At 42.3% G+C, this 18,523-nt stretch overlaps 3 protein-coding genes across 4 annotated transcripts; all 3 read right to left on the reverse strand.

The window, feature by feature from the left end:
* Nucleotides 1-6,433: 6,433 nt before the first annotated feature.
* LOC116203854 (translation initiation factor IF-1, chloroplastic) lies at nucleotides 6,434-7,353 on the reverse strand. Its single transcript, XM_031535808.1, has one exon. The coding sequence runs from the start codon at nucleotides 7,201-7,203 to the stop codon at nucleotides 6,772-6,774; it is 432 nt and encodes a 143-aa protein (XP_031391668.1). The 5' UTR covers nucleotides 7,204-7,353; the 3' UTR covers nucleotides 6,434-6,771.
* Nucleotides 7,354-7,460: 107 nt separating this feature from the next.
* Nucleotides 7,461-12,482, reverse strand: LOC116203853 (TMV resistance protein N-like). Of its 2 annotated transcripts, XM_031535807.1 has the most exons (5): nucleotides 11,399-12,482; nucleotides 9,769-10,864; nucleotides 9,384-9,668; nucleotides 8,576-9,281; nucleotides 8,216-8,414 (listed from the first exon to the last, which is right to left on the reverse strand). In XM_031535807.1, the coding sequence occupies exons 1-5, from the start codon at nucleotides 12,121-12,123 to the stop codon at nucleotides 8,365-8,367; spliced, it is 2,862 nt and encodes a 953-aa protein (XP_031391667.1). In that variant the 5' UTR covers nucleotides 12,124-12,482; the 3' UTR covers nucleotides 8,216-8,364. The 2 variants fall into 2 exon arrangements, with proteins under 2 accessions (XP_031391666.1, XP_031391667.1); XM_031535806.1 differs by having other exon boundaries at nucleotides 7,461-9,281; nucleotides 11,399-12,317.
* A 537-nt stretch (nucleotides 12,483-13,019) lies between these two features.
* LOC116203852 (TMV resistance protein N-like) lies at nucleotides 13,020-17,921 on the reverse strand. Its single transcript, XM_031535805.1, has 4 exons — nucleotides 16,852-17,921; nucleotides 15,612-16,707; nucleotides 15,239-15,523; nucleotides 13,020-15,149 (listed from the first exon to the last, which is right to left on the reverse strand). The coding sequence occupies exons 1-4, from the start codon at nucleotides 17,604-17,606 to the stop codon at nucleotides 13,218-13,220; spliced, it is 4,068 nt and encodes a 1,355-aa protein (XP_031391665.1). The 5' UTR covers nucleotides 17,607-17,921; the 3' UTR covers nucleotides 13,020-13,217.
* Between the last annotated feature and the right edge of the window lie 602 nt (nucleotides 17,922-18,523).

Raw genomic sequence — 18,523 nt, forward strand, 5'->3', positions numbered from 1 at the left:
TACTTTCTCTCAACTATTTATTATTTTTTTCACTTTTTTTTGTTCATAGTTCAACAATATAATTATTACAACTCTAAATAAAATAAAATTATTTATAGTTAGAAAACTCAACTCCGTTTTCAAATAGAGTTTTTATTTCCTCGTGATTTCCTGTCCGCGGCCATGGCATGATTGGTGGAGAGAATATCTAACTACATTTTCTATGTGAAGAGGAAAGATCCACCATTCTATGAACACCTCTAGCCATCAGTCAACTTCGATCCATTCTGTGCTTCTTATCCTAATTAGCCCGCCTGCCCTAATTATCACGGCTCAAAACTTACGAAGATATTGCATTATGAAATGATTAATAACGTAAGTTTAGAAGAAAATATAAGTGCAAAAAAGACGACATGAGCTGTCAAAATTTTATATTCAACTCTCTCAACCATAGTCTCTTCATCGGTTTAACAAATCTTAGACGAGTTCTTACTATCCGTGGCACATTAATAACCCATCACACTCGGAGAGTCGGAATTTTTTTTTTTTTAGATAAGTGAATATTAGAGATTCATTATTTTAAAAGCAATAGTGATATTTCAAATGATTATCTGAGGTTAATTAAAAATTGAATAACGATTGCGATCATTTGACCGCAATATATCGAGTCACTGATCTCTCTAACTCCTCTTCTTCTCTTAGTTTTAAGCTTCTACTTATGAGTATAATCATTTAAGATTATCCAACCAGAAGCTTTTGAATCCATAAGTTCATATTTTTAAAAATTCAAATTGATAGACAGTGAATTCTTCTAGTTTATTTATACTCGACTTTTTTTTTTAATCAATTCATGGCGTGAGATTTTTAATCTTAACTCTCAACGTGGCATCAAAGTTTTCCATATATTTGATGATGTTTCATTCACAAGAATATATCTACAAATGTTAGAATTCTCCGATGTCACTCTCTCAACATAATAAAGGGCGATTCTTTTAGGGGACCATTTCAAGTGTATATTAACTTTTCGTGGAGTGGGGCTTGTAATCGTTCATATTTGATTGCATATGCTGTTTGCTTTCACCTTGAAAATGATTTGCATATAGCTAATGTTGACAATATATCATTTTCCATCATATTTATCAGCACAAAGGAAAAAAAGAAAAAGAAAAAGAATTTTCTTTTCAATGATATCATGTGTTATTGCTGAGATTGAATCCGCTCGAATGTCGACTGAGTGTTTGATCTTATGAGATACTCTCAGTGAGTTTTAAACTTTAGTATTAGACCCTCTTCTTTACGACATAGGAAGAGAGTGTGATTGATTCAAAATCCCCCAAAAGGCTTGTCCTCATGTACGTATAAGTTATCTGGTAGACGGGCTCATTTTTATCACTTTCCTCTCCTATGTAAGAACCCAAGAATGACATCACTTAGTTTTTTTTTTTAATTCCATTAATGAACTTATAATTATTGACCGAGCCCCAGAAAAAAAAAACAGTTCTTTTAATTATTGGATCAACTAATAATTGAAATATTCGCAAACGGGGATGGACCAAGCGAGACCGCGAGGACAGTCAGCCCCCTTAAACTATTAATCTTCTAGAGAAATCATTAACATATCTTTGAAACATTTAACAATTTTCTCATTGTTTGTCCGGCTTAAAATCCTCGTATCGATCATCAGCAAGATCCCCTTAGCCCTTGAAATGCAAACACAATCATCGGATGACTTGACCTTGAAGGAATAAATCATCATCCGCCGCAGTGTTTCCGACTTACACTCAATGATTGAGTCTTTCCTTTATTTTATCTCGTAAGAAAAATGAAAGTTTTGATACGCTAGCTGGCCTTATCATCGGTGGTTGAGATGTCAGCTAAGTACGGGGAAAAAAAACTAAGCTTAAAAGTCATTGAACACATGCTGCTCCCTCCAATGTAAGAATCGGTCTACGTAGGAAAATTTTCTGACCATAACCAAGGATCCCAATTTTGAAATCTTGACCCTTCAATTCGGCTTCTTTTCATAATAATAATAATAATAATAACAATTAATTATTATCGCTATTATTTTGCATGTGCAAAGTTAACTAAACTTTTATGTGGAAAATGCCAAAATGTGGTCAGGTACAATGTCAAACCTTTTTAGATCACGGCCAATTCCGACTAATCAAAATTCAGAACTTAGTCAATCGCACCCATCCAATCCAATGACTATGGCTCCGTTCGGTTGGTTCGTCCCGTCTATCCGGAGTCATCATGACTCGACATCGTGTTCTTGTAGATCACCATACAAGTTAAATGTCCAACGGTCACGATCCAGAGGACTCCAACTACACTAATAATGTAGTCGTAGCGATCTTAAATGCGACAAAACTTAGCGAACATGTAGAGGGGCCGAATTTTAATCCTTGATGATCTGATGGAATATATACACGGGATATGTCATCCCACTTTAGCAGATGTGTGGGTCCTGTTCTAGTAAGTAGCCATGTGATGAGAATTAAGTTTCAACTTCCAACTTGTGATGGCATTCCATTTTGAAAGTATTATTATACCGAAAGAAAAATAACAAAAAAAATTATATTGCTTAGAAAGAACAAATGATAAAAAGACCAGCGAGAAAGAATCCAAGGGCATTGTAACTTTTTTTTTTTCCCAGTGATAAAAGAAGCCTACGGGTTTTACACGAGGCATATAAAATGGAACTAAACAGGTATAAGAGCATCCACAGTGCACGACCCAATTTCGGGGGATAATTTCCCTTATGAGAGCCCCACATGTGGCCAAGTAAGTAAAGTGGCACCGAAGGAAAAATTAACACTCACTCTATAATGCAAGTCTCATTTTGTAGCGCTCGTGTGGTTCCACTTGATTTTTTCTTTTAAAAAATATTTACATACTTATTAAATTATTATTATATTTACTTAATAAATAAGCATTTTAATTTTTCAATTTTAATTAAAATTGCAATTATTTAATATTTATTTTTAATTTACAATTTAAATTTAAAATTTTCAATAAAATATAAATAATTAAAAATATTAATTTTGGATAAGATCGAATGATTAACAATAACATTGCATAATTTAAACACTGCATTAGAAAATACATTAGATAGAAAATGATATTACATAATTGAAACACTAAAATGTTACGAATCGATAATTTATTCGCCATTATGATGTTGGGGGAAATTTTGATGAATCGGGAAATTTGAATGTTCGAGGTATGGAGATTGAGAATTTGGGTAATTTGGATTTTGAGACGAGAAATTGGGATTTTGCATAAAATTGAGAATATCATCATTGTTGGATTGATTGGAGTCCATCGTGCAAATGAGAGAAAAAGGATGATATGTGTGTGGGGAATGTTGAATTTATATGTAGTATTTACAGAAGAAATTAGCTTCTTCTTTTTTTGAAATTCAATTAAATCAGCAAACGACTACCAGCGTAACCGTGCTGATATATATAGTCTAAAAGAGCTATCGTTATTTTAAAAAAAATGGGAAAATTGGGCTTGGAGCGTGCCGCTTCCGGCACTGACCCAGTTCAGTGGGCCAGTGCCGCAGGCCCCAGCTCCTACAAAGGGAGTGCCGTAGCGGGGCCAAGGCATTTGCCACCGCAAATGACCTGAGAATTGGGCCTTGTTGTGGATGCTCTAAAAAGTTCCTTATTTTATTTCGATGTATACCCTGATGTTCGGAATCTCAACGGGTTTCAACTAATCAAGTTCGAGTTAAGTCGGTCCAATAAAGGGGGTAAAACTCTCATAGCATGGATTTTCTTCATTTACAAGACTCAACCCCAATACCTTATTTAAGGGACAAGCGTGAACCGCCTGAGGCAACCCATGTTAGTAAAGTTTCTTAATTTTAGGCCAAGCTTGAATGCTATGATAAATTACTTTTCTAAAGAGTTATAACTCATAATCAAAAGACGGTGTAGCGTAATGGCACACGATCCCGCCCATTGACTTAGATGTCGCATATTCGATACATAGTGGGATCACCTGCGTCACTTTACTAATTATTTATGATTTATCTTTCATTATATATACTAGGCCTGAACCTTTATCGCAACCGTTACGGACTTGAAAAATTTGCAATTAGTCACGTGCAATCCACGTGAGTCGTTGTTGATGTTGATCTTCCCAAATAGCTTATGAACTCTACGAATATGCCTCGAACAACCTATAAAAGGGAAAGATTGGGGTGGTGTTTTGATTTCCCTCTCCGAGGCTCAAGTCAGTCTAGGAGAAATTAGGGCATAAACTGTAACTTGATGTCATATATGAATATTTATAATGAATCGTAGACATATCTGTTGCCTTATTTAAAGAGATCTTCGATACATTTCCGATATTCAATGATAAACAGAATAGGAAAATATATCTTTTATATACTTAGCCATCAAGTAAGTCACATCTCTTATATGGGCCAACTGAGACGCATTGCTCATAGGCCTACTGGGTCTTCTCGACCCACTGGACGTCGGGTCCAAAAACCCAGTCCCCAGCAGTAACTGAAAAAAAGAGAGTTGTAACTCATATAAAGTTGCCCTTACTAAATATATACATGAATATATTACAAAAGGAAAAAGTAAGGAAGTTGGGATAACTTTTGTTATCCTAAAAATGCCCATTTTAAGATAAAAAATATAACTTTTAGTTAGTTAAATTAGAAAGAAATTTAAAAAAGAACACTAGTAATTTCACTGTTTTTCTTTAACTACTCATGTTTACCACTCCATCACTAATTTTTCTCCCCCAGTTTCTCTCTCTCTCTCTCCCCCCTCTCTCTTTATTGCATTTTGTACTTATTCTTTTCTCTCTTTATTTTTCATTAAATATCACAAAAATGCTTTTTTAGATATAGTATAAGATCTATTCACATTTTCAATGAGTACTGAAATGGATCGCATTTCTGTTAGAAATATCAAATGATGAATTAGTTGATTTTTTAACTGCAATTAAAATGAAAAAAATAAATATTTGCGTCATTCTGCGCTCAGTGCGGGAAGAATTGAGCTTGGGCTCGTAATTATTTCTGATATTCAGGCCCATTGAAGCGCAAAGAGGTGTGTGGCCCATTGTCTTTACACAAAGCCCATGAATCCAAATAAGTCGCAATCCATTCTAAATGACGGCTCAATTACCTAACCATTGGGCCGACGGGGTGGTGATGAGGTCAGTCTGACACTTCAGGGCCTTGCCCAGCCCAGCCCAACCCAATCTGATGGTTCAGACCGAAGCCCAAAAATAGAATTATACAGTTTAACAAAATGGCCCGAGAATTGCTCCAGCCCATCCCACATATTTAAATGGGCATAACATTGTCCGATTGTGGCCCAAATTGTGAGCTGGGCCAACCAGAGCAGGTCAGCCACCGGCCCATGGTCAAATGTACATTGTCTTTTTTCCCCCCCTTATTATTGCTTTAATTAAAAGGTACAGGAAATTTGAAAAGGTGAGGAAATCTGATAAGTTCTCGCTTAGGTAGGACTGAAGGAGAAAGAGACACTGTACTTCGATATGAAAGAATGTGATATGCAGTCCATAGAATCGACGAACTTGTCTATACAAGAAGCGAGAGGTAAGGTGCCAAGGCTCAAGCAAACATAGGAAACTCAGAACACTGAGGAGCTGCCGATAAGCTTCGGGATGAAAACAGAAATAAGTATACCGAATCCCGCATTACCTGAAAAACAAATTAAAGTCCCACTACTACATATTAAGCTACAGTCGACCCATCCCATCTAAAATCTTCGATATTTAATGTGAACAATTTGTGTTTATATGTCCTATTCGACACGGCTCCCACAGGTACCAGATCAATACCATGCCGAGGACCATACAGCAGACCATCTATCAGCAAGGTGTCTAAAATATGCTCAAATCCGGATATATAACTAACCAAAAGACACTTTCATTCCATCGTAAACGGCAGAGTTGCAGATGATACTACTGAACGAAGAAGAATCAGAGCATAGATTCACATTGCAAGATCAAACCACTCCATTAACAACTTGTTTTGATATGAGGGAAATGGAAAGAAAAGGAGGGAAAGTTGTATGGGATTTTCAAAAGCTCCCATACAAAATCCCCTACCCTCCCTCCCTTTCCCTCGATCCAATCGGAAAGTAAGGTATGAATTTCTATAAGCACAAGGAATGCCATTAAAAACCTGAACAAACCAAGTGGAAGGCCTCGCAGTCTCGCTCAACTACATCCAAGCTCGAGATTTCATGATATTTCAGGGTCTCCTTGATACCTAACGAGTAACAACACTTCCCTTCCAGATTCCGACACGCACACTTGTAAATCGATCAACTTCAAAGTGAGAGTGAAAAGAACTAAGCCATACTCAACCTCCAGGCGAAGCTCAAACTAACAAGACATCAAGAATATCCTATCCAATAACTCGAAAATTCATGTAATCACCACAAGGACAGAATTCAATATGGAAAACAACTTCTCTCATTGTCATATTCAGCAGGAGGGGTCCATTACAATTCGCAGAACCTCGAGCTAATTACACGAATTTAAAGAGTACCCATCAGCTCAAAACTTAGCGTGATCTTCGCATACAAGAGAATTCATCATGAGAAGAGCTATCTTGCATTCATTTGATGGATCATTCTCAGCAATATGCATAATTTCTTAAGCTAATTCACAACTCGAGAGCAACCTATCAGCCAAAAGCTTCATATCATCACCACCACAAACACAGAGAATGAATTTTTGGCATGAATTCAGCAGGAGAAGCTAAAATGATGGAGGCTTTATAATCGATTAGTCACCGGAATCCTTGTTACGGAGGCGGTAGATGATGCGGCCGCGGGTGGAGTCGTAGCGGCTGACCTCGATCTTGACCTTGTCGCCGGGCAGCATCCTGATGAAGTTCTTCCTAATCTTGCCGGAGATGTAGCCGAGGATGACGTCCTCGTTGTCCAGGCGGACCCGGAACATGCCGTTGGGGAGGGACTCGACGATGACGCCCTCGTGGGTCCACTTCTGCTCCTTCATCCCCTGCGAGGCCTTCCTGGCGCAGAGGGCCGCCACGTGGCGGGTGGCTATGGGCCGGCGGAGGAAGGTGGGCGGGCAGTGGAGGGTCTGGGGCTGAAGGGCCGGAGAAGGGAGCTGGAGGGGCTTGGAGGCGGTGGCGGTGGAGGGTAGCTGAGGACATGGGTAGGGCGTTTTGGGTGCGAAGAGAGAGATAGACATGGCTTATGAGCTCTGGTCTATGGGATGATGAAGGTCTGCTTCTTCTGCAGAAGAAGAAGAAGCAGAAGATGATGAAGCACTAGAGAGAGAAAGAGAGGTAGAGAGAGAAAGAGTTATGGCCTCAAGTTTAAGAAGCCAATTTTACTGTCTCATCTCATCCTCATTGAATTTCAAGGCTGAAGCCTTTTCTTTCTTTTTTTTTTAATTTTTTTTTTGGCATTATCCTGTCATTTCTCAGTTTCTCGTGCTGTTTCCGCAGAGGTGAGTTCATCTTACATTTTCAGTGTCATGGCATCTCAGTCGGAACCTTCGGCGTACAGGGACTTCAGCGTCTTGAGGCTTGGCAGCTCAGGTAACTTCCGAGCTTCGGCCCCGGAAGGTTTGATCTTCTCGTGGAGTTCCAATTCTGAAACTTTGAGCCTTTTCAGTTCGGATAAGTTCGGCAATCTTCCCAACGAGCTGCTCAGTGTTTTATGTAGTGTATTACAATCCTTGACTTCCAGGAATTTCAGCAGCTTCAGATGGGCTGGATCGTCGAACCATTCCAACGATCTGCACCCTGAAATCTGCAGCACCTCTAGTGATTCCAACCCGCCGAGCCCTTCCACTTGGAACAGGTTCTCACATTCCCGCAGCTTAAGTTCTTTCAGCTTCTTCAAGCCCGAGAGATTTGGAAGTTGCTCAAGGTTGTCGCATCCATCCAAGATCAATCGTCTCAGGGATCCTAACTTTCCTAGCCCATGGAGCGTTTGCAATCCACAGTCCATTACATCGAGAACTTGCAATGATGCCAAACACCTGAGGCCCTGAATTTCTGATATTGGCGAGTGGATGAGCTCCAATTCCAAGAGGTTCTTCTGGTTAGAGAGATCCGACAGCACGCTCATGGACTTGCAGTGCCCAATACTTAGAGTCGACAAATTTGGGGGAAGCTGCAGAACGCATTGCAGGTCCACGCAGTGTAGGACGAGCTTCTTGAGCCGAGACAGACAGGCCAATTCGCTCGGTAGGGTGGTGATTCTTGAGAGAGAGAGCTGCAATGTTTCCAGCTTTGTTAACATCCCAAGCCACTGGGGGCTCGGAGCATGCACCAGCTTAGATGAGTCGCCCTGGAATGATTCCCGTTGATGGGAATTATCTGATAAATACAAGTACTTCAGATCATTCAGGTCCACAAGATCTGGGATCTCCTCCATCGAGTGAGAACTCACCTGTAGACAAAGCAAACTCGTTGGCAACTCTGGTAATACTCGAAGCTCATTGCAAAGGTCCATGTCGAGGGACTGGAGATGAGAGAGTCGAGAAATGGTTTCCGGAAGGCCATGAATTCGGGTATCTGATAAACTCAAAATCCTCAGGAGTAACAGTTTACCAATTTCACAGGGAATTTCCCCCTCCAAGTCACTACAACTTCTGGCATGTATTTCTTCTAGTTTCTCCAGCATGCCGATAACGGGTGGTAGCTGCTTTATGCAACTTCCCTCCAGTGACAGGACTTTCAAATTTTTCATATTTTCAATTGAGATGGGCAGTTCTGTGAATCCGGTGCCTGAGAGGTCCAGAAACACCAAGGATCCGAGCTGCCCGATAGAGAAGGGAAGCTTGCTTATTGATCTGCAACCCCTTAAAGATAACCGCTCGAGTTTGATGAGCTCTCCAGTTGAGTCAGGAAGACATGTGATCCTTGAATTATCCAATGCAAGGTGCGAGAGAGACTCTAAATAGCCAATCGAGCTGCTCACTTGAACCAGTGATTTACAGTTGCGTGCACTGAGAGTTTCAAGCTTCTTTAAACATCCGGGTGGGATGGAAATTTCTTGTATGGAGGTTCCGTCAACAAGAAGTTCCCTTAGGGATTCCATAAAACACAGGTTATCAGGCAATTTCCGGATGCGACAGCAATCCTGAATATCTAGCGAATTCAGATGTCTTAGATCATCTGGTGAAGCATTAATTTCAACTAGACCTTCGCAGCCTTTAAGGATCAATCTTTCCAGAGCCATAAAGCCCGAAAAGTCAGGAATCCTGAACAAGCTGACGCAACCAGTGAGGTTCATAACTTTCAAATTGTTCGCCATCTGTGAAAGAAGAATGAAGGCATTGCCGTAATGTGGTGATCAGTGTGTGAAATTTTTAAAAGGATTGCTGTTGATGAATCTAAAACTTTAGTCATGTTATACCTTGACATGGTGCCAACCCTCCCAATCTTCAGTAATTTTGCTCCATGAAAGATCAAGAACAATGAGATTTCTTGGGTGAAAATTAGTCGGATGAAACCTTGGAGGGCTATAATGCCAGCAAAGCCACCTTAACTCGGAGAGGAGATTTTCAAAGTTCCCAGATAGGTGGACGCCATTTATTTGGAGGAACCTTAAATTAGATAGACTGACGAATTCTTCATTTGTTAAATGGTACTGATTCCTACTGTCAAACTTCAGACAGAGGGCTTGAACCAATTCCGATCCCTGACAACAGAATTTGGCGGGACAAATCCATTAGAAAAGATTTTTTTCAAGAAATAACCTTTCAATTCTTTGTAGGAGAGTTAACAATAATGAAGTTTACCTTCTTTCCGTCTAGCATGGAAAGAGACTCGCGATGATTCCACAACCTACTGCGCTTTCTCGGTTCAAAGTTGTTTTCCTGATAAACAATTTTCCGTCCAAGATCCCTCATCTGGTCATGCATCCACAGCTTATTGTCCTCCACAATCTTTATCAGAGACATGAGCAGCAGCACTTCTATTCCTTCTTCGGGAAAGAACTGAGAATCATCCCACATGTGAACCACGATTCTTCGGTCATATCCAATGAATAGACATGCTATGTCAAGAAATATGTGCTTTTGCAAGTCATCTAAAGCGTCATAGCTTATCCTCAACTTCTTCTCGACTTCCTCATGAGGCAATTTTTCCAACTTCTTCAAAGTGCTGTCCCATACCTCTTTGCTTTTCCCAGATAAAAATGAACCTATATTCTCAAGTGCTAAAGGTAGACCTCCAGATATCTCTACGACCTTTTCAGAATACTTTAAATAGTCATCGGGAGGATAATCTCTTCTGAAGGCATGCCTACTGAAAAGCTGAAGAGACGGTTCAAAATCCATCCCGTTAAGTTCGTGAGTCCAATCCACCTCGGGCACATTTAGAATATCTTTATTTCTAGTTGTGATAATGATCTTGCTCCCAGAACCGAACCAACTACCATTTCCAACTAGTGCATTTAATTGCATCTTTTTATCGACATCATCTAGAAGAATAAGAACCTCCTTGCCATATAACCTCTCTTTGATTACTTTGATCCCATCATCGATGTTAGCAATGTCTGGAGCCTTATCTTTCAAGATTTGAGAAATAAGCTGATTCTGCAGGTATTCAAGACCCTTGTGCTCTGACGTTTCCCGGACATCTGCTAGGAAGCTGCAGTACTCGAAATGCCTTGAAAGCTGGTTGTAGACAACCTTGGCAAGTGTGGTCTTTCCAATTCCACCCATCCCGTGGATTCCCCCGATCCTCACATCCCTAGAGTCCACATTCAACATCCTCAGGATTTTCGTGACATGATCATCGATCGCGACTAACTGGTCCGTTACGTTCAAACGATGCACCTTCAAGCTCACCAAGACCTTTCGCACTACCAGTTCTATCAGCTTTCCTTCATGACTGCCACAGTAAAATAGTTAATTTCAGATGACATGAATCAAAATGGAAAATCGATTAGTCAGAAACTGAATTATCCAATATGCAAAGTAAACAATAGTTCATGTAGGGCTAGCTGATAAACAATAGCCTATAAAAAAAATGGCATTTCTCCTAGACTAGTGGCTGATAGACTGAAACCGAGACTTGCTAGTTCTTTTTTTTTTTTTTTAATAATTAAAAGTTCCCTTAGGAGACTCCGCAAAATAGTGGCCTTGCGGAGGCCCCCATGAGTTGCATGGGGAACCCAGACAGTAAGATGGCTTGTGATATGATGAGGCAATTTGGTATATAAGCTGGTGCTGTCTCCTTTTGAAGCAAGGGAATCATCGTATCAATGAGTATCTTGCCGCGTATCACATACCGGGCCATATATGCAAAGTTCTCGCATTGTCAGTCTTCCCTACCTCAGTCGGTTCCTAGCTACTTAGAATTCTTAGTTTCCTAATTTGAATGTTATAAACCATTCCAGGATTAAGGAGAATCGAATTTAGTTACCCATCAGTAGCCTTCTGCAACTCCCATCCTTTAATCCTTCCAACCGCCCTGAGAGCATCTTCCCACTGCTGCACAATCTTGGGATCAAACTGCTCCTTGTGGTTCTTTAGAGCTTCCACGTAGGGTCCTTTCTCAAGCTGTACTTCGGATGGCTTGACGTCATAGAAAATGGGAAAAATCTCTACCCTGGTCAATTTGCTGCACTCCACCATCTGTGCTAATTCCTGGAGGCACCATCTGCTGGAGGCATAACCTTTGGAGAGGATCGGAATACAGATCTTTGAGCTGTTGATTGCTACCAGAAGCTCTCTCAGGTTTTCCCCAATATGAAGCCCCTCTGTGTCCCGGAAAACGCGGATTCCTGCCTTGGAGAGGCCACAGTAGAGGCAGTCGGCGAAACCTTTTCGAGTATCTGGACCCCTAAAGCTCAGGAACACTTCAAACTCGACAACCGGCAAAGCTATTGAGCTAAAGGAGGAGGCATCGCAGCCATGCTCTGCTGCTTCTGAGATGCAGCTTTCCTCTTTTGCTCTTCGTATGAACGAACTGTTTCTCTGGAAAACTTTCTGATGATGATCATCAGCCACTGAAAGCGAAGGAAAGCTTTCACTCTTCTGGACATTCAGGATCGCCTCCTTCTTGGCAAGTGTGGCGAGTGATGTAAGTAACTTGGCACGGACATTGACGAGGCTATCAAACAAGTCTCTGAACTTCGGCAGTTCCATAGTCACCAAGGAGGCCGTCCCAATCTACGTCTGATGAAGATATATGCATTTCCACTTCTTGTCTGAGTCAAAAACTGTCCTCCTTCACCTTCCAATGAATGTTTCTTCCTCTAAACCAACATTCAACGGCTCAGAAACCAACCCTGAACAGGTCCTAGAGAAAAAGACAGGTGTGGTCGTTCTGCATTTTGTCTTTTTGTTATAGTACTTACTACCCAAATGTTTCAAAATTTTGAATTAAAAATGAGGGGGGAGAACCAAGAAGTCAGCACCAACCATACCCCAGTGGTAATTTTCAATCTAGGAAAACATAAATTATCACATTGGATCAGCTGAGATCCAATCTGGGCCGTCCAGATCCTTCGTGGTTTGTTGCTGATCCCTCGGGTGACATGAGAGATGAAATGGTAGGTGACATACTCGTATTATGATCTGGGAGGTTTATCTGTTTTGTATTAGGTGCTTGCCTTGTTTTCGGTTTAATGAAGGTTCATTCATTTGGTTCAGTAATACCTTAAATTTCTGTAGCTAGACATCCTACTCAAGCACGTCGTAGCTCAGGTATATATCTGATGTGATCCCGTTCTCAAACTGGAGAGGTCACCTTGAGAGATTCTTGGTATCCCGCTATGACATGGCCTTTTTCAAAGGACTGAGCTAATGTGAGCCTTGAGGACACCACCTGCTTTGGTTCACCAACCTCGGCAAACCATGCGACAATCATCAGTGCCAGCCATTGCCATCGGTAGTTACTACAAGAAACATCATCTCTTTTCCAGTCAATTGTCACCGTAAAACACGAACAATGGAAATCTCATCGCTCCTCCAGAAAGTTCAGATTTTCTTCCTTCATTCCAATCTTTAAGTTTAAAGAGAGAAACAGCGGGGAAATGCTCTAGATAGAAAGAGTATTGGCAATTCGCCGTATCTTCAGTATCATATTACTGAGCTGTACAGTGCTTTACAAAAGAGATCAATTGAATGAACAAACGGAAAAATAAACAAAGTTTGACGGTATAAAAATGTAAGAACTTGAAAATTTTGTGCAGAACAACTTTGTCTTTGCGTTATTTGTGCTCGTTTGGCTTCTCAAGTTAGAAGCATTTATCGCCCTTAATCGATCTCAGAATCCCAAGACCGACAATCTCGCGTATCTTCTCGCAGTCTTCAATGTCCAGCGATTTCAGCCTCCTGAAGTTGGAAAGATCAGGCAGCTTCTCCATGGACTTGCACTGGATGATCTTCAGATTTTCCAATGACTCCAGCTCAGCGAACCCTGGGATATCACTGATCTGCTCACAGCTTTCGATCTTTAGAACCTTCAACTTCTTCAGGCCTGAGAGGTCCGGGATCTTCTCCAATGACCTGCACTCGGAAATCTGCAGCTCTTCAAGTGATTCCAACATGTCGAGCCCTTGGATCTCGCATATCTTGTCGCAATTCTCGATCTCCAAACTTCTCAGCATTTTCAGTTCCGAGAGATCAGGCAGTTTCTCGAGGAACCTGCATTTGGAAATCTGCAGCTCTTCCAGGGATTCCAACCTGTCCAACCCCTGAATCTCCCGAAGCAACTCGCAGTCCCGGAGCTTGAACTCCTTCAGTTTCCTCAGGTTTGAGAGGTTCGGTAACTGCTCAAGGAACTCGCAGTTCCGGAGGATCAATCTCCTCAAGGACTCTAACTTCTCTAGCCCGTCGAGCTTCCTTAGCTTGCAGTAGATTGCATCAAAGACTTGTAAAGATTCCAAGCCTTCCAGGCCCTCGACCTCTGAGATTGCAGAGTGGAGGAGCTCGAGTTCCGTTAGGTTCTTAAGGTTAGAGAGGTTCGAGAGCGTGGTCATGGATTTGCAGTTACCAATGTAGAGAGTTGATAAACTCGAGGGGAGCTGAAGGAGGCACTTAAGGTCTACACAGGAGAGGACGAGTTTCCTGAGCCGAGAGAGCTCGCTTAGATCAGATGGCAAAGCAGTAATTTTCGATAGCGAGAGCTGTAGAGTCTCGAGCCTCGATAATGCCCCAATCCACCAAGGGCTGGGATCCTGAACAAGCATGGAAGGGTCATTGGTGGGGAAGCCCTGGAGATGGGACCCATCGGATAGGTACAGATGCTTGAGGTTGATCAGATTCGAGAGATCAGGAATCGCCTCCATCGACTGGGAACTGACCCGGAGGCTGACCAAGCTATCAGGTAGCTTGGGGAGGACTCGGAGCTCCTTGCAGAGCTCAAGATCAAGGTGTTGGAGGTGAGAAAGGCCCGAGATGGTCTTTGGCAGACTACGGATCCGGTTATCTGATAAGCTTAAGATCCTCAAGTACAGGAGGTTTCCGATATCGGTTGGGATTTCCCCCTCCAAGCTACACCCTTTGGCGTGAAACTCCTCGAGATTCTCAAGCATCCCGATGCTCCCGGGAATCTGTTCAATGTAACTACCCTCCACCGTCAGCACCTTCAAGTTCTTCAGGTTCTTGATTGAGTCAGGCAATTCTGTGATTCCTGTGCTCGAGAGGTCGAGCTCAATTAAGGACTCCAAATCCCCGATCGTGTCTGGGAGCTTGCTTAAAGACCGGCAGCCCCTTAGAGATAACCTCTCGAGTTTCCCAAGCATCCCGATCGACTCAGGGAGGTGCCTTATTTTAGCGTTATCCAATGCAAGGTCTGATAAGGACTCGAGGTGGCTTATTGATCTGTGGATTTGGATGAGGGACTTGCAGTCGCAGGCGCTTAGAATTTCAAGCTTCTTCAGGCATCCTGGTGAAATCGAGATTTCCCGTATTGAAGTCCCATCAACGAGGAGCTCTCTCAGGGCTTCACTGGAGCCAAGTTTCTCGGGCAACTCCTGGATAGAACTGCATTCCTTTATGTTGAGGGACACGAGGTGCTTAAGACTCCCGATCGATCCATCTATTGCCACCAGACTCTTGCATCCCTCAAGGATTAACCTCTCCAGAGCCATGTATGCTGAGAAGTCGGGATTCCGGAATAAGTTGGTGCACCCTGTGAGGTTCAAAACTTTCAAATTCGTTGCAGTCTGGAAAGAGAACGAAGAATTAGTTACGGATGGAAAGGTGAAAACATAATGCAAAATGGTTGATATTCGGTGAATTAAAGTAATCCAACCTTCATGTCGTACCAACCCTCCCAATCTTCGGAGATCTTGCTCCACGACAGGTCCAGAATGACCAGACTCCTCAGGTAAAAATTGGTCGGGAGGAAATTTGACGGGCAATGGTGCCAACACAGCCACCTGAGCTGCGATAAAAGGCCTTCGAAATTTCCTGCTAAGTTTACACCATTCGTCTGTAAAAACCTCAAGTTTGAGAGACTCGCGAATTCTTCCCTAGTGAAGTAGTACTGAGATCTGCTGTCGAACTTGAGACACAGAGCTTCAACCATTTCGGAACCCTGCAGATTGACAAAGAATTCATTAATCCTGATGACTTCGATTTTCTGTGTTAGTAAAAGGGATTGGGACAGAGGTTAAATTATTCACCTTCTTCCGTATCAGCATGGCCAGAGATTCCTCATGATTCCACAGCCTACTCCGCTTTCCGGGTTCCATGATATTCTCCTGACGGACTATTTGCCTGCCGAGGTCTCTGAGTTGATCATGCATCCACAACTTATTGTCATCTCCGATCTTTATCATTGACATCAGCATGAGGACCTCGATGCCTTCCTCTGGGAAAAAGTCCGTGTCATCCCACATGTGAACCACGATTCTCTTGTCATACCCAATGAAGAGACAAGCTATATCAAGGAAAATCTGCTTCTGCCAGTGATCCAGAGCCTCGTAGCTTATCATCAGCTTCTTCTCAACCTCCTCGCGAGGCACTTGCTTGAGCTTCTTCAACGTGCTGTCCCACACTTCATTGCTCTTCCCTGATAAGAATGAGCCTATGTTCTCGAGGGCTAAGGGAAGACCTCCGGTGATGTCCACAACCTTCTTGGAGTAATCCACGTAGTCATCCGGGGGGTATTCTCTCCTGAAGGAGTGCCTGCTGAAAAGCTGAAGAGACTGGTCAGGATCCATCCAAGTGAGTTCATAAGCCCAGTCCACCTCGGGAACGTTGAGGACATCCTTGTTCCGGGTCGTCACGATGATCCTGCTTCCAGGACCAAACCAACTCCGCTTCCCTACAAGGGCATCGAGCTGAGCTCTCTTATCAACATCATCAAGAAGGATGAGAACTTGCTTCTTGGAGAACCTCTCTTTGATCATGTTGATCCCTTCATCGACATTGGTAATCTCAGGGCTCTTGTTCTTGAGGATGTCTGAGATCAGTTGGTTCTGTAAGAACTCGAGGCCCCTATTCTGGGAGGTTTCACGGACATCCTTGAGGAAGCTACAGTACTCGAACCCCTCCGATAGCTGGTTGAAGACAACCTTGGCAAGCGTGGTCTTGCCTATCCCGCCCATCCCATATATCCCGACAATCCTCACATCGTCGGAACCTACATTCAGCATCCTCATGATCTTGGCCACGGCATCATCAATCGCAACTAACTGGTCAGTCACATTAAGGTGATGCGCCTTCAGGCTGACCAATACCTTGCGGACTACCAACTCGATAAGTTCCCCTTCATGTCTGTGTCAAGTTGAAACAAGTTTATATCAGAGGACGAAACCCGGCAAAATAGAAGAAAAGTCAATTCATGATCGATAATTCAATCATGATCTAATGAAAGAAATTGACGAGAAGAGTGGGGATTAATCGAGAGAAGCTAATTACCCGTTGGTGGCCTTCTCTAACTCCCATCCCTTGATCCTCGCGACCTGCTTCAGGGCGTCCTCCCACTGCTCCAGGATCTTTCGGTCGAACCGTACTCCGTGCTGCCTCAGCGCCTCTGCATATGATCCCTTATAGAGCTTGACCTCCGCCGGCTCCACGTCATAGAAGATAGGAAGGATCTCTAGTCGGGTCGATCTGCTGCACTCCACCATCTGAGCGAGCTCCCGGAGGCACCATGCACTCTCTGCATAGTCCTTGGATAGTATCGGGATACAGATTTTCGAGCAGTTGATGGCCCGAATCAGCTTCCCCCCGATGTTCTCCCCCTCATGGACTTCCTCCCGGTCCCGGAACGTCCGAATTCCTGCATCAATTAGGTTGCGGTAAAGGCAGTCCACGAAGCCCTTCCGGGCAGGGCCCCTGAAACTGAGGAACACCTCATACTCTCCTCCCTCAGCAGGCTGGCCCGTGTTTGTGCTGGAAGCTTGGCCCTGGTCGAAGTCGCTACTGCTCTGTAGTCTCGGATCGTCAAGCAGCCTAGTCGTGTTCAGTTTTCGGTTCCCGTTCCAGCTCCTTCCATCAGCTACAATCTTCGGAACAGATGAACACAACAGCCTGGAAGTTCTGCTGGTTCGAAACTTCAGCGAAACCTTGTGATTATCAGATCGAGGCCGCGCTTTCGGATCGACATGGGGAAACTTACTGAAAACTGGGGCATTCCGGTTAGTGGACAGCAATAACATGTTCATTGACATTGTTCTGCAACAGTTGATTAAGACAGACACTAGAATCTGTCAACAAATTTCTGACAACAAACTGATCAGATGAATCTAAATCACGCTTTTTCCTTAAAAGGGATCACACTTAGATACTCCGATGAATCTGACAACAATTTCTTTCTTTGTTTTTTTTTTGGCACTTTTGCTTTCTTTGATCAAATGAGAACTCCATTTTTTATAGGCAAATCAATCATCTCAAAAATATGAAAAATAAACAAAAATAAGAATTATAAAAAAATAATCTTGGTGGCTAAGTTTTCTGACATTGCTGAAGGGGTCAAACTAATCCAAGTCACCCTTCTGAAGAATTTCCTCAGTTTTAATCTCACACGGCTCTTAACGAAATAAAATAACAAACACTGATCGAATTGGAAATTCCGTTGAAATTTCTTCCAACTTTCTGATCAGGAGATGAAGAAAGCTGATTGATTGGATTCAGAAATCAAACGGAAAAAATGAATCTTCGTGGCGCACGCTCCTTCTTACTTGGAAAACCAACTCGATGTCATCCATCGATCAATTAATCCGATAATTAATTAATTCGATATAAGATTTCGAAACTTGGCGGTCTCATTGCAACTTGCAGGAAGCGTTCGACATTCGGGCTCTATTAGTAGAAGAAACTTGCAATGAAAGTTTCTGAGAAACAGTGGAGAGATTGATCATTGCACGGTATACACCAAATTGAAGCCAAATTCATTGAAACGGAAAGGACCAAAAATAAATTAATTTATCGTTGCTGATAGGAAAGAGCAGAGAAAATCAATCACTGTCGGAATTTTAAGGATAAGACATATATTATTTTCCCCGATAATATTAAATCTTAAAAACGAATTCTAATCAGAGTTTGCCTCCTCACTTAGTCAACCAAACCTTTGTATCCACAAAAAACC

This window comes from Punica granatum, chromosome 4, assembly GCF_007655135.1.
Source record: "Punica granatum isolate Tunisia-2019 chromosome 4, ASM765513v2, whole genome shotgun sequence".
Classification (NCBI taxonomy): domain Eukaryota; kingdom Viridiplantae; phylum Streptophyta; class Magnoliopsida; order Myrtales; family Lythraceae; genus Punica; species Punica granatum.

Excerpts from the sequence above, each read along its gene's own strand:
- LOC116203854 (XM_031535808.1), bottom strand. The coding sequence starts at position 7,203 with ATGTCTATCTCTCTCTTCGCACCCAAAACGCCCTACCCATGTCCTCAG.
- LOC116203853 (XM_031535806.1), bottom strand. The coding sequence starts at position 12,123 with ATGGAACTGCCGAAGTTCAGAGACTTGTTTGATAGCCTCGTCAATGTC. Across the intron at positions 9,669-9,768 it reads CCATGCTAGACGGAAAGAAG|GGATCGGAATTGGTTCAAGC; the intron begins GTAAACTTCATT and ends TTCTGTTGTCAG. Across the intron at positions 9,282-9,383 it reads AGGGTTGGCACCATGTCAAG|ATGGCGAACAATTTGAAAGT; the intron begins GTATAACATGAC and ends CTTCTTTCACAG.
- LOC116203852 (XM_031535805.1), bottom strand. The coding sequence starts at position 17,606 with ATGTCAATGAACATGTTATTGCTGTCCACTAACCGGAATGCCCCAGTT. Across the intron at positions 16,708-16,851 it reads TTAGAGAAGGCCACCAACGG|ACATGAAGGGGAACTTATCG; the intron begins GTAATTAGCTTC and ends AACTTGACACAG. Across the intron at positions 15,150-15,238 it reads AGGGTTGGTACGACATGAAG|ACTGCAACGAATTTGAAAGT; the intron begins GTTGGATTACTT and ends TTCTCTTTCCAG.